We start from the raw sequence: 16,351 nt of genomic DNA, 5'->3' as shown, positions 1-16,351 counted from the left end.
GATCAAAGAGAAGAACCCCGTGCTCTAATTCAACTCAATTATGGAAGGCAGCGACTCCTCGATTTTTAATGGATAATTTCGATATGGAATTTCGCATTGCAGACCCACCCGCGGGTCAAAACCCTATTACTTGGACTATGAAGGCGTTTAGAGAATTATACGACGGCATCATTGATGCGGGGAGACATGGGCATAACCGTTTCACGATGAGCTTCAGTTTTGAAGGTATAGAGAATATGCCTGCGTATCAAAGATTACGACAAATTGATGGCTACACGTTCGAGGATCTATGGAACCTGGTTTCACGAATTAGTCAAAGTGCAGGCGGATTCAACGTAACAAATACGTTCCATATCAAGCTGTATATTATTGACGGTCTTGAAGGCAGAATGTGGACCCCTGCTGTTGATTTAATAAGACCAAATGGTGTAATGCATTTACGCAACAACGATGAATATTGTTTACCTAGAGCACTGGTAACGGCGATAGCGGGTCAAAAGAGGTTACTCAAAAAAGCATCAACAGGTCCACTGTATGACTATTATAAAATTATAAGGGATGGTAGAGGTGAAGAACAAAAAAATAGCGCAAAAGAATTATCAAATTTTGCTGGTGTAGCGGTTCCTAATGAAGGATGTGGGCTTGAGGAAATAAAATCTTTCCAAAATTATTTAAAATACCAAGGAATGGCTATCATAATGTACAGTGCTGAAAAAGATAATAGTGCAAAACTATACCCAATACTTTTTAATGGAACTGAACAAGTGATTGAAAGCTATGGAAGTGTGGAGATTACGCTACGAATCCTTTACTACCCACAGGTAAAGCATTTTGAGTATATATACACTGTTAAAGGTTTACAATCTGCTAGGTATTATTGTGAACAATGTTCAGTGAAGTATAAAAATCAGTACAGTCACAAAACTGTCCATACTCTTGTACCAAATGCTATGCAAAAGGTACTTGCGATACAACTCAGCGTAAAATAACATGTGTCAAATGTAATCGGTTTTTCTATGGACAACAGTGTTACAATAATCATTTAGTCAAAGGCTCGTACGGTGGAAAAGAGCAAACTGTGTGTGATAACGAACAATTTTGTTTAACCTGCCATAAAATTATATTCCCGAGAAAGGCTTTACACTGTTGTTGGAAATTTTTGTGCTCTACGTGTAAAGAACTTTGCGAAGAAGGACATTTTTGTTTCATGACACCTGTGAAGTTACCTCCACCAACTAAACAGTGCGTAAAATTTGTGTATAATGATCTTGAGACTCGCTAAGATGATAAATTTCATGGCAGTGAAAAGATGAACATTCATGTACCAAATTTATGTGTCGTTCAACAAGTGTGTAATGTGTGTTGTGATATTGATGACCTCGAGTTGGGTACCACCAGACCTTGGTGTAATAATTGTGGGGTTTGTGAAGCAATTTTTCATGGTGAAGACTGTGTAGAAAAATTTGTGGACTATATCTTAGAAATAAGTAAACCTAAGACTTGTAAAAACGTGGTATGTATAGCACACAACGCTAAAGGTTTTGATGCACAGTTTATCCTCACGGAGTTGTTTAATAGACAGTTAAGTGATATTGATACGATCATGACCGGTACTAGTGTCACCTTAATTGAACTTAACAGTAAAAAAATTAAATTTATTGATAGTCTGAATTTCATTTCGGCATCGTTGTCAGCTCTACCCAAATCATTTGGCTTCGAAGATAAAATGCGGAAAGGTTATTTTCCTCATTTTTTCAACAGCAGAGCCAATCAAGATTACATCGGTGTAATGCCGGACAAGCAGTTCTACGGCTTCAACTCTATGTCTGAGAAATCTACATCTCCAAAGAAGTCGGAAAAGCAAGAATTTCTCGAATGGTATGAAAATAGAGTAAAGAGAAATAATAATTTTAATTTTACGGAGGAAATTCTCCATTATTGTAAATTAGATGTAAGTATTTTACGATTAGCATGTAGTAAATTTAGGAAGCTCATTCTTGACTGTGGTAATGTATGTCCTTTTACGGAATGTACAACAATCGCTTCAACCTGTATGTTGTTTTACAGGCGAAATTATTTAAAGGAGAAGCAGATTGGTATTTTACCACGGTCAGGATATAGGTTAGCAGATAATCAATCACGGCTTGCTATTGAGTGGTTGACATGGTTAGAACATAGTCAAAATATTAAAATAATTCATGCGTTACGGGGTCGCGAAGTAATAATACCTGGTGGAATTAAACTCGATGGTTACAGAGAGGCTGAAGACGGACAAAAGTTTGCATATCAGTTTCATGGTTGTTTTTGGCATGGTTGTCCGAAATGTTATAAATCAAACAGATCTCAACCAACATTTAACAATAAAAAAAAAAACATTAAACATAGTAGTCATAATATTAGGTATGAAAATACCCAAATACAAGCTCAAAAAATTAAGAGTGGTGACTATAATTTGATTGAGATCTGGGAATGTGAATTTAATTACGAAAAAAAAACAATCCTGATCTGCAGGCCTTTCTTGCGTCTTCTGAAGTTATTTCGATTCAGCCACTTAACCCTAGAGATGCATTTTTGGTGGACGTACAGGTAATGCGAAAACGTACTATGATGTGAAACAAGATAATAATGGTAGAGATATTGAAAAAATCAAGTATGTGGACGTATGTTCCTCATATCCATGGGTCTTAAAAAGAGGTTATTTTCCGATAGGTCATCCAACAGTTTATGTTGGAAAAGAGTGTAATACCCTTTGTGTCAATAATGATATTTCAAAGGTAGAGGGATTAATTAAATGTAGAGTTTTACCTCCTCGTAATTTATTTCACACAGTACTTCCTTATAGAGCTCATGGAAAATTATTTTTTCCTCTATGTAAAACATGCTGTGATAATTTAGTCCAAGAGGACTGTTATCACAATTGTGCGTCAGAGAGGGAACTATATGGTACATGGGTATCTTGTGAGCTCCGTAAGGCAGTTGAAAAGGGATATATTATACAGGAAATAGACGATATTTGGTCTTATAACACTGTACGGTATATCCCTGGGGATGATAATAATACGGGTTTGTTTGTTGAATATATTAACACTTTCTTGAAAATTAAACAAGAAGCTTCAGGATGGCCTGTTCATTGCGTAGATGAACACTCGCGTCAAGAATATATCGATAATTATGAAGCTAGGGAGGGTATTACACTGGATGCCAATAAAATCGCTAAGAACCCTGGTCTAAGATCTCTAGCTAAGTTATTTTTGAATTCATTTTGGAGTAAGTTTGGGCAACGTGAAAACATGACGAAGAAATCAATTGTCAAAAATTACAACGAATTGATAGACTTAGCTTTCAACCCTGAGATTGAAGTAACATCATTATTACCAGTAAATGATGAAACTGTTTTTGTTTCCTGGCAAAATAATTCTGAGTGTTATTCACCATCTGATCGTGCTAACGTTGTAATTGCTGCTTTCACTACCGCTCAAGCTCGCCTCAAATTATATAATTATTTAGATGTCTTGAACGAAAAAGTATTATATTATGATACTGATTCGATCATATATGTAAGTGATGGTAAGAATGACCTAGCTACTGGGGACTTTTTGGGTGACCTAACGGATGAATTAGAGAGTTATGGAAAAGGTAGCTATATTTCCTCATTTGTATCAGGAGGCCCAAAATTTTATTCTTACGTCATTAAACATGAGGGTAAAACCAGTGAATGTTCTAAATTAAAAGGCGTTAAAATTAATGGGTCTACTGAAAAGTTAATTAATTATAATTCCATACGTTCTCTAGTAGTTGACCAGGAAAAAGAGTTTCTGGTATCCTATTCAGGTATACGGAGAGATAATTACCACCAGGTCATAACAAAGAAAGAAACGAAAATCATTAGAGTTACGGGCCCTAAAAGACGTAGAGAAGGAGAGGCTGATACTTATCCTTACGGGTATAAAAGTTCTCGTAACAACTAACTATGATTTTCGTTTTAATTTGTAAATATTTTTGTAAAATTTTTGTAAATATTTTTGTAATTTTTTTCTTGGTTAATATTTCTTTGTAAATATTTTTGTAAAAATTTTTTGTAATTTTTTTCGTTGTAAATATTTTTTTGTAAAAAATTTTTTCTTGTAAATATTTTATGAAATTTTTTGTAAGAATTGTTTGTAACCTATAAAACTTTTTTTTATTTATTTTAAATAAAACTAATAAAAAAATTTGTTTCATTACTTAGATTAAGCTACTTCTTCCTATAAGTATCCTTGTAAGTTAAATTCTATTTCATAATTCAAAATGGATCCAAGGTGGAAACATCCATTTACTTCAATCATTTGCGGACCATCAGGATGTGGAAAAACTTTTTTTGTAAAACGTTTTTTAAAAGAAATTAGGGAAATTTGTGATATCAATTTTAGTAAAGTTATATTTTGCTACGCTGAGTGGCAGAAGGGTTATACAGAGTACGACAAGACATTTGTCGAATTTCGCGAAGGTTTGCCTCAGTCCAGTGATTTCGATGATAATTTACCTAAATTAGTAGTAATAGATGATTTAATGCGAGAAGCTTCAAATGGTGCTATTGTCGACTTATTTACTAAAGGCAGCCATCATAAAAATTTAAGTGTTATGTTTCTGTCGCAAAATTTATTCCACCAAGGAAAAGGTCAGCGAGATATATCTCTAAACACAAACTATATTGTAGTATTTAAAAATCCCAGGGACAGAGCACAGATCTTTCATTTGGCTCGACAGGTATATCCAGAAGACCCCAAGTTTTTACAAGAAGCTTATTTTGATGCTACATCAAAAGCACACGGCTACCTGCTCTTAGATCTTAAACAATCTACTCCCGAAAACTGTCGCTTTAGAACATGTATATTTCCATCGGATCAATATCATTATGTTTATATTCCTAAAAAAGTTAATAGTATAAAATCAGTTAACTCTTCTACTAACGTACCAGTTCTACCTTTATGATGGAAGGAGGAGGATCTTCTCGTAGCAATTCTGCGAGTAAACCTTTCAGCCGTAAAAACACAGTTCTACTTCAAGCTCTTGTATACGCATCACCCGAACAGCGTCGTGCAATACTCCGTCACGCAAACAAATGTTTAATTCGTGTTATATGTGAATGTTTATTAAACATTTTACACGGAAACATTCCTCTAAAGGATTCTGAAAAAAATTACTTTATAAATATAAGACTATTCTACGAAAATTAAGTAGTAAAGATAATAATATTTCGACAAAGAAAAACTAATTAATCAAAGAGGAGGATCATTTTTACCCATGTTACTAGGACCATTACTTGCTAGTTTAATATCTAATCTATTCTAAAATTATGGAACATGCGAAAAAGATGGTACTTATTCCTTATGAGGACATTGATAAAGTGAAATCTATACCGAAAAATTTTGAACAAGTGTTAACTTCTCTTAGTAATAATTATTTGCCAACGTCTCAAACTCCAGGGGATCCAGAGTCTCGTCTTGATGCGGAATTAACTAAAATTTTGAGTGAAACTTCGTTAGATATTAACACTCATGATAAAGTAAAACAATATTCTGAATTATTAAGACGTTATTTATTCTTCAGGAATAAACACCACGAGAGTAATTCTGCTGATGAAAAAATTGAAAATAGTGAAGTTATTCCTGCAGCTGTTGATTTTTCTACCGTTAATCAAGATCCAGAAATTAGTGTTATACCCATAAATAATAATAGTAATATTGAGCAAAATAAATCGTATAAAGTTTCTGACATAGTAAATGGTGTTCCAAAAACATATCAATCAGCAGCGGCAAATATTCTACGTTATATTGAGTCTGTAGACAATGGTGAACGGTTAAAGTGGGATGATAAAGGAAGTGTTATTTTGGATGGTCGTAAAATACCAGGTGCTAATATAGTTGACCTCATAAATGATGCTGTCCGACATAGAAAAACTGTAAAGGCTGCAGGTAGAAATTTTTTTGCTGCATTTTTACAAGAAATCAACTCTCCAAGAGAATTTGTAGGAAATAGTAGCTTTTGGAATAAAAGTTTACTAAATATAAAAAAATTACCTATTAACACTTCTACTCCTAAACGTTACATGAGAACTAATGATTCATCAGGAAATTCACAAAATTTTCTATCCTTAACGAGCAATACTCTGCAAGACGGTGGCAATAAAAAACAATTGTATAAAAATTCATTTAAATGGCTGCGACTATAGAAGAAACGCTTAAAAAAGAGTATTACGATCCTGCTAATCCTTTATCTTACGCTGGAGCGCGTAATTTAATAACAAAATTCAATAAAAATATACCTGAAGAAAAAATAAACGAATGGCTAGCCGGTCAAGATGCTTATACTAGACATAGACCGATAAGGCGTAAATTTCCAAGGTTACATTATGATGTGAAAAATATAGACGATGTATGGGAAGTTGATCTTGTAGAAATAAAATCTCTAAAAACTTATAACGATGGTGTTTCATTTCTCTTAGTTGTAATAGATGTCCTAAGTAAATACGTATGGGTTGAACCCTTATTAGATAAGTCGGCAAAATCAGTTTTACAAGGTTTTAAAAATATTTTTGACCGTAGTAAAGGTCGTATACCTTTTATGATCCAGAGCGATAAAGGAAAAGAATTTGTAGCAGGTACTGTAAAAGAGTATTTAAAGTCAAAAGAAATACATTTTAGAACTGCACGTAACCCTGATGTAAAAGCTGCAGTTGTAGAACGTGTTAATAGAACCCTTAAGGAAAGAATGTGGTGATATTTTACTCATCGTAAAACTTACCGTTACATTGATATTTTACAACAGTTAGTTGAAGCCTATAATCATACAAAGCATAGTTCAATAAGAATGGAACCTGCATCAGTTACTCTAGATAATGCCAAAGAGGCCGTTCTAAATATACAAAAAAGGTTTCCAAAAATTAAGCAACGAAAAATACCCTTTAAATACAAGGTAAATGATTACGTACGAATCAGTAAGTATAAGTCAACCTTTGAGAAAGGTTATGAGACGGGGTATACTGAAGAAATTTTTCAAATTACAAAAACTAAACTTCGTCAAAATATTCCTACGTATGAATTAAAAGATTTAAACGGTGAAGATATTGATGGTTTTTTTTATGAACAAGAAATAGTACATGTAGTTAAGGATCTTGAAAAAGAGGAATTTTTAATTGAAAAAATCATTAAAACTAAGGGAAAAGGAAAAAATAAACAACTGTTTGTAAAGTGGCAAGGATATCCTGATAAATTTAATTCTTGGGTACTAGCATCAACAATCTCAGAATGAATAAGACAGAGTTTCATATTGTTTTACCAAGTGATAGTAGTATGAATTATTACCCTGATAATACAGCTAGTCATTATACAACAATGCTACCTCAACATATTAAACTAGAAGGTGAATGGGTGGTTGGATTAAAAGAAATACAATTTCCCGCAAGTTTTCTTGATCTACAGTCAAGAGAAGAATGTGGGATGTATCTAATTTCTGCCGGACCCTCAGAATATGGTGTCGACAATATATATTCCTCTTTTTACTTACCAAGAGGACTCTATACTGATACAAAGAAATTTATGACAACTTTAAATAGTTTTCCTGATACGACAGATCACTTCTATTTTAGAATAAATGAAGAGGGATTTACCACCGTAAGACGAATTTGTAAGCCTCCAAAATGTAAAGATACTAGTCACCGTCTTCAATTATCATACATTTTATTAGATATCCTCGGCTTTGATCGCTATATCGATAAGAATAACTAAGAAGATTTTCTTCTTGGTAGTAAAGACAGTAAAAGTTATGAATTTAAAAATATAAGTAAAAGACCTTTCAGTTTGATGAGAGGTTTACCTAGTAGTCTCTTCATTTATTCTGATATCTGTTCACCATATGTAACTGGAGATGTGAACTCTTCCTTGCTTCGGATAGTTCCATTAGATACAAGTTCTTACTCATACGGCATGACGGTTACAAATACTTATGGTGCCCCTAATTATATTCCTATTTTATCAAATTCTTTTCGAACAATCGAAATAGATATAAGAAATAATACTGGAGATTCTATACCATTTGAGTACGGACCGCTGAACGTTACACTACATTTCAAGAGAGTTGATTAAAAAATGTCCCATTATATTGAGTATTACAGTAATCAGGCGAGAGGAGGTTATGCTGAAAAATATAATATATTTGGCAAGATATATGTAGGATCTTATCAACACGGTCATGGAATAGGAGCTTTTCTGGGAGGACTCTTTCGCAGAGTTGTTCCTTTCCTAGGTAGAGCGGCAAAGGCCATTGGAAAAGAAGCACTTCACACAGGAATGAATGTATTGAACGACGTCACCTCAGGTCAGGTACCTCTAAAGAAATCATTGGAAAAAGACTAACGGAATCTGGATTACGACTTAAACGTAGGGCATCAGAAAAATTGGATGAAATAATGAGAGTATCTGGGTATAAAAGACAGCGAATACGTAAAATAACTCATAAAACAAGTAACCGTGGGAGAGTGCAGAAGCGCGGTAGTAAGAAAAAGGTTACTAAGAAAAAAAAAAAGTTAACAAAAAAATAAAACCTCAAAAAAATAAACGTAAAGTGAAAAAATCTAAAAAACGTGACGTGTACGATATATTTAATTAATAAAAATGTCATTTTTACATACGCATTCATCTGAGTGCACGAAATCAGAACTGGATTTATTTACATTACCACCTACACAGACAAGTATTGAACAGTCGCAATGGTCATATTACAACCCTATGGCCTCCTTAGCAGATGATACTCCAATAGAGTTCGTAGTGCCGGGGCATGGTGAGGAATACATTGATTTGCCTCATACAATGATAAAAATAAAAGCAAAAATCGTAAAATCTGATGGAACAGTGGGTGAAAATGATTTCGTGAGTCCTGTAAATAACTTTTTACACTCAATGTTTAATCAAGTCGACATATTTTTTAATCAGAAACTTGTTTCACCACCAAATAATGCTTACGCTTATAGAGCATACATAGAAACAGTTTTAAATTATAGACTGGACGCAAAAAATTCTCATCTTCAGATGGGATTATGGAGTAGAGATAATTCTACTGCAATGGATGCTGTAGAAGGTGGAAAAAACGATGGGTTAGATGAACGAGTAGCTTGGACAAAAGGTGGAAAAGAATTTGATATGATGGGTCATTTGCATTGCGATGTTTTTAACCAGGATAAGTTTTTACTAAACGGTGTAGAAATGCGTGTTAGATTGATAAGAGCAAAAAATGATTTTTGTCTTATGAATGGGAGTGAAGAGAATTATAGTGTTAAGATTATGGAAGCTATGTTAATTACTAGAAAAGTTAAAATCAGTCCAAGTGTTTTATTGGCCCATGCGAAAATATTGAGTCATACTACAGCAAAGTATCCGCTAACTAGAGTGGAAGTAAAGTCATTTGTTTTACCCACAGGAATACTCAGTACTAACATTGACAACGTAGTTTTGGGGCAAATACTCAAAAGAATAATACTTGGTTTTGTAGATAATCGTGCATTCAATGGATCAAAAAAAAACAACCCTTTCTATTTTCAAACATTGTTGCTAAACTATCTGAGTTTATATATTGATGGAAAGCAGGTATTGGGAAAGGCTTTAAAACCAGATTTTATTAGAGATAAATATTTAGAGGTGGAAGCGTATAACACACTATTCAGCGGTACAGGTGTACATTTTGGAAATAGTGGAAATTTAATCACACGAGCACAGTATAGACGAGGTTACGCGCTTTATGCTTTTGATTTAACACCTGATATGTCTGCAAATTCAGCTTCTCATTGGAATCTCGTGAGAAATGGGAGTTTGAGAATAGAAGCCAGTTTTGCTGTGCCCCTACATATCAATGCTAACTGTATTGTTTATCTGGAATTTGATAATATTTTAGAAATTGACTCTTCAAGACAAGTTATTGTAAACTACAATTAAAAATAAAATTACATGCGCAGTTTACATAAGAATGACGACAATCTTGTAACTAGGAATCATGAAATTATATAATAAAGATAGAAAAAACAAATTGTATTCAGTGGCTGGAGGGTAACCAGAAGGAGTGGTTCGAGTTATGAATACTCTTCAATTAGTAAAACTTTTACCCTATACTGATGCATGCGTTGGAGGAGTCTATCCATCAGACAAAATCCCCTGCATCTGGCCTAGACCCTGTGCAATTATTGCCAACACCGATGACCATACCAAACCGGGAACCCACTGGGTCGCATTCTTTGTCAATAAACACGGACACGGAATCTATTTCGACAGTTTCGGACGACCCCCAGTGACTCTCGATTTACTCAGCGCCTTGGAAGAAATTGTAGAGGAGGATACAAGTGGAACCAACAACAATTACAGGATATTAACTCCAATTATTGTGGTCAATATTGTATTGTTGTTCTTCATTGGCTTAGTAATAACAAATCCTTATCATCCTTTCTTAATTTGTTTGGGCAGGATACAAAACGAAACGACCGATCATTAATAAAAATGTTTAAAAAAATATCGAAAAAGAAAGATATGAAAAATAAATTAAAAAAACCGTTTAAAAATTTATCAGGAGGAGGACGTCTATATTCGCAATCAAGTGCCTGTAAATAATAATATATATATTTTGTAAAATAAAAATGTGAGATTTATATCATAATTGTGAAAATTAGTTTAAATAAAAATTCAAAAAAATTTTTAATTGTTATTATTTAACTAAGTAGACCCTTATCATGCTAGATTATAAATTATTTTTAATCGGAATCAGGTTATAATTACTATTAAGTAAAAACAGTTATATTCATTTTTTTTTTTTTCTGTATTTATCATTTTTACACCATTATTATTTTTTTATTCATACTTATAAAATACTCTTATTGTTATTATTATTATTATTGCTACATATTTTTACCGAAGAGGCGGATTTTCTTTTTACAAGGTTCATTATTCACTATAGAGGGTAATGGTCTTTTTTTTTTTTGGGAGAGCGAGATTTTATTAGCTCCTGAACTGCACAATTTATCTTCTGTGAAAATGAAGATGGTTCTTTTTCCAATTGGGCAGCCTCAGACGACAAGTCAAAAATATCGTTCGATGCATCGTCCTCCTCCAGAGTGACCACTGGAATAGCTGCAATAAGTGCAGTGCTCTCTTCTTCCAGCGTAATCAGTGAAACTGGTGTAATAACCGAAGTTTCCTCCTCCGCTTGTTCTGCTTCCAAGTCGTCAGTTTCTTGGGATGCACACAAATCTGAAATTATAGAAATACAACATAAATAAATTTATATAGTATAATAGGAAAACAGCATAAAATATTATACATACCGACTCCTTTAATAAAAAAGGCCTCTAAAAGACCATAGATCAACTCTGTAGATTTTTCTATGATGAAATCATGCAAGCCACTTTGTCCTGAAAATCAAATTAATAGTAATTAAAGAATCAAATTAATATTAATTTAAAAATAATAGAAATTTGGATATTTACCTGGCTGATCATATGCAGTGATAAAATGTGCTGTGTCAATTTTCTGCTCATCTGAATAATTGACATTGACTTCGGAGACAATGGTTGCGGCGGCCTTCTTTAAATATTCCTCTAAACTCTTTGGTACAGAGTGTGTTGTGTCGTCTTTGATTATTTCATCTGCTAACGATAAAGCATCAGTGAAAGACTTCTCTCCCTGACATACTTGGCTGGACGCAACCAAGGGACCCTCGAGGATTCTATGTGAACATTTATCCATACCAGCCATAATTTGGCTATCACTTACGCAACAATCAAAATCAGCATACTTATTATTATTATCAATTGCTTCGCGCACAAAGGTATCATGCGCGTATAAAAAACACTCATCACTAACGTCTTCCCAACCGTTTTCCATGTTTTATTTTAAATTTGAAACTCTGCAGAAAACTCAAAAAGACTTGTTTGCTGTAGAGGAAGCTTGAGAATAATGTCCTTTCCCAAAAACAGTAAAGCTTTTGTAAGCAGCCCTTCCCCTCTCCCCACCATCTTAGTTTTGGTCATCATATGGTATTTTTCCCTCACCATGGTATAGTGTAGGAGGATAATATGGAAAATAATGAATTCCTGCCCCCCAGAAATTATCTTTCTAAACATCCTTTACTGTCATCGGATGTTCAACTATCCCAAAGTTTAGCGAAGGAGAGTTTTTCATCTCAACAATTTTTGTAGTGGGGTTGAACTGCGGTTAAGATAAAAGCACATGCTAAACTACGGAGTGATGGGGGGTCTTGTTTCACTTTCCAAGATTCCTGCTGATAATAGCTTTCTTCTAGTCCTGCTGGTACACATAATTGTGGAATTTTAATAGATTTTTCAAAATAACTCGTTTCGTCGTTTTTTAAAGCTGAAAACTGCCAGTTTTTGTGTAGTCCAGGCTTATCTGATTTACATAACTTACAATGATTTTTCTCACTCAATGATCTTTGAACATGAATTTTCGAAATGGAAAACTTGTAAACTGTTGTATTTATTTTTATCCTCCGCGTGATTATCCGGCGTCTACGCTCAGTTAGCTTATCTTTTAGGGTTTTACAACGTAATGGTTTTAAATTATAACCTTGGAAGGTCATTTTCAGATTACACCAAAGAATGCGACTAAAAGCCTAAACAAAATTAAAAACTTTTCAATCGTTAATAGCTTTTTTCCCCTTTTAGTTATATCCCCCTCTATCATTATATAATAATATACTGTACGGTAATTGGTTTAGAATATCCCCCTCTCCTCGTTAAAATGCTATAAATAATAGATAGCTATAGAATACATACCCCTTCCCTTTTTAAAGTTATTAGAACTATTCTGTTACAATTAGTAGTCAGTTTCATCTTGTAGCTCCTAACGCAAGTATTGAAAATGGACAGTCACCAGTTTGTATATTTATCAAAAGTAGTAGCGTTGAATAAGTCACAAACCAAACAGGTGTGTTGTGGTTTAAAGTATAGTGAAAATAATTTTTATCCTGTGGTTCAAATAATAGCTACTCATTCAAGAAGCCTAATTCAATTAAATTTAAACGAATGGAAGAAATTGTGCTCTTCATGTGATACATTTTCCAACTATTTTCATGAAGAATTAAACATCAACTTTTATCGAAAGTTCTGTTCTATTCAGTGCATAGACCTGAGAATTGACTTTTCCGAATTTAAACAACAGCGTTGTATTATATTAACTCATCAAGATACACGCATTTTCTTACTAGCCCAAACAACAAACACATTAAAGTGCATCAATCAAAGTATCAACCATTGGCTCGACCATCTTGAGCAACTTCCTATTAGGAACTACATAAACACCATAGAAGAAAATATATCAAGATATATTCTGGAAAATCTTATACCCAAGACCAGAGAAACACCAAATATAAATAGTATTTATTATTTGACCCACTAGGGTGGGTCAAAAAAATCGAATAATTTATTTTTGATTTTATACTCTGAAAAATAGGTTCGTAGACACCTAAAAAGAATTCTCTCCAAGTATAAGCTCTTAATTATAACGGGAAGGTCCTCCGCTTTGCGGGTTTCTATTTTTTTCGAATAATCAGATAAAAAAATTTATATCTCGCTTCCAACTGCTTGGAAAAATATTCCGTGGCATAGATTTTGTGAGAAATTGAATGCTTTACAAAAAAGGTCTCTTATGTCTTTTTCAAAAACTCAACCGATTAAAAGATATTCATAGTTGAAGTTTGGCTATTTTAAGGAAAATATTCGTTTTTATTATGAATTTTATAAGTCGATGATAAAAAATTATTTCGGATTGCGGAACTCATGATTTTGTAGGAACTTTACTGCTCTACAAAAATGGTCTCTTATGATTTTTTGATTAAGTGAAGCCGTTACGAGATATTCATCGTCAAACATTAACGAATATCAATATTTCCAGTTCTTGATCAATAATTCGATAAATTTTAATTTAAACTATGAGTTTCAGGAAAATTTACATAAATTTGAGTTTCGATCAATAAAGAAATGTTATAATAAGTTAGATAAAGAATTATTGGAATTATCATTGATTTTCCTTGGAGAAATGCCTCAAGAAAAGATTTCTTTCAAACGTCCTGGTGCTGTTCATCATGCTAGATGGATGGCTATGGCCATTTATAGTTTGAAAATGTATCTATTCAGAGATGAATTCAAACTCTCTCAGAAAGAATTGCATGGTCTTCGTCATTTCTGTATTTTTATAGTCACATTGTATTTAAAAGCTTGGTTTTCATCAACTTCTGCAACAACTGCTGCTTATCATGACTTGCAGTTTATGAAAAATTTATTGGAGTACAAACATATCAATCCTTTGATTTCTTCAGCTACGTGTGAAAAAATGATTTCGCACTTATGGTATTTGAGCGATGAACTTGCCATTTTATCACTGTTTGACGATGGCGTTCCATTAGAAGTAAAAAAACGTATTGTTGAAGCTGTTAATACTCGTGAAGGTACAGATTCTAAAGCTAAAAGATTTGTAATTGCTAAAAAAGATTTGAATTCATTGGCGCAGAGAACTCTGAGTGACTTTGTGTCTAAACAGTCATTAAATCTTTTCAAAATCTTCGATCTACCGTATGACTTTCTTGATGTCGATGTTGAATTATGGCCTACTTATGGGAGTTATCTCGAAAATAAAGAATACTTTCAACAACTAAAAGTTGTCAATGATTCAGCAGAGCGAGCTGTTGCATTAGTCAGTGAATATAATCAATGCTTGACAAAAATGAAGAACAATTCCAGTACTTATTGCAAGTTGTCAAAGAACATCAAAAACATTCCCAAATTGTAATAAAAGAAATTATTTATAGTAATAGCGTACTGTTATGTTAAAAATATAGACAATTATATTGCAATTGATAATTCAATAAAAAATTTATCTATAAAAAAGTTAAATACTGGTTGTTTCTCACTTGATTCAATACTTTTCATATTAAATTTGACAAAGAAATATGTCATTCACTTCAAATTAAACTAATCATTGGCTATATGTCGAAAAAAATGCTCTAATTTCTTGTTTTAATGCAATCAAACAAGCTCAAGACTGAAAACAATATTAAAAAAATTGTTTATAACATTTCTTTATCGATCGAAACTCAAATTTATGTAAATTTTCCTGAAACTCATAGTTTAAATTAAAATTTATCGAATTATTGATCAAGAACTGGAAATATTGATATTCGTTAATGTTTGACGATGAATATCTCGTAACGGCTTCACTTAATCAAAAATCATAAGAGACCATTTTTGTAGAGCAGTAAATTTCCTACAAAATCATGAGTTCCGCAATCCGAAATAATTTTTTTCATCGACTTATAAAATTCATAATAAAAACGAATATTTTCCTTAAAATAGCCAAACTTCAACTATGAATATCTTTTAATCGGTTGAGTTTTTGAAAAAGTCATAAGAGACCTTTTTTGTAAAGCATTCAATTTCTCACAAAATCTATTCCACGGAATATTTTTCCAAGCAGTTGGAAGCGAGATATAAATTTTTTTATCTGATTATTCGAAAAAAATAGAAACCCGCAAAGCGGAGGACCTTCCCGTTATAATTAAGAGCTTATACTTGGAGAGAATTCTTTTTAGGTGTCTACGAACCTATTTTTCAGAGTATAAAGTCAAAAATAAATTATTCGATTTTTTTGACCCACCCTATTAAATACAATATTAAAATATTTTGAAAAACATTTTCTAGATTTATTCTAATGTAACGAGAGGACTCCTTCAATTCACAGTAATCTTGGAGATCTTGAGTTTTCATTTTTCTGGAACTTGCTACACCACCATGAAGAACTTGTTCAAAAAATAGTACACAAAGTTGACAATCAGCTGTCTCAACGCTACAGCATGTATTATAACACCGACGAAGGACAAGACATCGCCGATTAATATGGACCCAATATTTTTATCTCTAATATTATCATTATCATTACTATTATTATTACTATTATCATTATTGTTTTGAGTGATATTATTATCATCAGCATTACGTTTATTACTAATTTACGTTTATACTAAATTATAAATGAAAAAACCTGTTTTTATAAGTATGAATGTCAGTGTGAAGAAAATTGCTAAATAAAAGAAAATATTATATACTTGTTGTTTATTATTTAATTATATATTTTACATCAGATATAATTTTATCGTTAAAATCTAAATCTATAAAATCAGTAAATCCTAAATTATAACTATCTAAATTATAATTTTGCTGCTCTTGCAACAAATAGTTAATCCAACGAGTATGGTTATCATCGCTAACCATATTAAATTTTTCAGTGTACATTCTTCGTGATTGAATCTCACACTCAATTAA

The 16,351-nt window shown here is 32.7% G+C and overlaps 2 protein-coding genes across 2 annotated transcripts; both read left to right on the top strand.

The window, feature by feature from the left end:
* The first annotated feature begins 1,309 nt into the window (after positions 1-1,309).
* LOC141538310 (uncharacterized) lies at positions 1,310-3,968 on the top strand. The gene is made up of 3 exons (XM_074259692.1): positions 1,310-1,878; positions 2,068-2,297; positions 2,710-3,968. The coding sequence occupies exons 1-3, from the start codon at positions 1,310-1,312 to the stop codon at positions 3,966-3,968; spliced, it is 2,058 nt and encodes a 685-aa protein (XP_074115793.1).
* Positions 3,969-8,651: 4,683 nt separating this feature from the next.
* Positions 8,652-9,965, top strand: LOC141538309 (uncharacterized protein F54H12.2-like). Its single transcript, XM_074259691.1, has one exon. The coding sequence runs from the start codon at positions 8,652-8,654 to the stop codon at positions 9,963-9,965; it is 1,314 nt and encodes a 437-aa protein (XP_074115792.1).
* Positions 9,966-16,351: the final 6,386 nt, after the last annotated feature.

Source organism: Cotesia typhae, unplaced genomic scaffold (genome assembly GCF_013202065.1).
Source record: "Cotesia typhae breed Kobodo isofemale line unplaced genomic scaffold, CoteBio_Ctyphae contig_20, whole genome shotgun sequence".
Classification (NCBI taxonomy): Eukaryota; Metazoa; Arthropoda; class Insecta; order Hymenoptera; family Braconidae; genus Cotesia; species Cotesia typhae.
This window is presented reverse-complemented; position numbering and strand designations above follow the sequence as displayed.

What these genes read in the sequence shown, in the direction of transcription:
- LOC141538310 (XM_074259692.1), top strand. Translation starts at nt 1,310, where the DNA reads ATGAACATTCATGTACCAAATTTATGTGTCGTTCAACAAGTGTGTAAT. An exon ending in AAGCAAGAATTTCTCGAATG is followed by an intron (nt 1,879 to 2,067) that starts GTATGAAAATAG and finishes GTTGTTTTACAG; the next exon opens with GCGAAATTATTTAAAGGAGA. An exon ending in GTTTGCATATCAGTTTCATG is followed by an intron (nt 2,298 to 2,709) that starts GTTGTTTTTGGC and finishes ATTTTCCGATAG; the next exon opens with GTCATCCAACAGTTTATGTT.
- LOC141538309 (XM_074259691.1), top strand. Translation starts at nt 8,652, where the DNA reads ATGTCATTTTTACATACGCATTCATCTGAGTGCACGAAATCAGAACTG.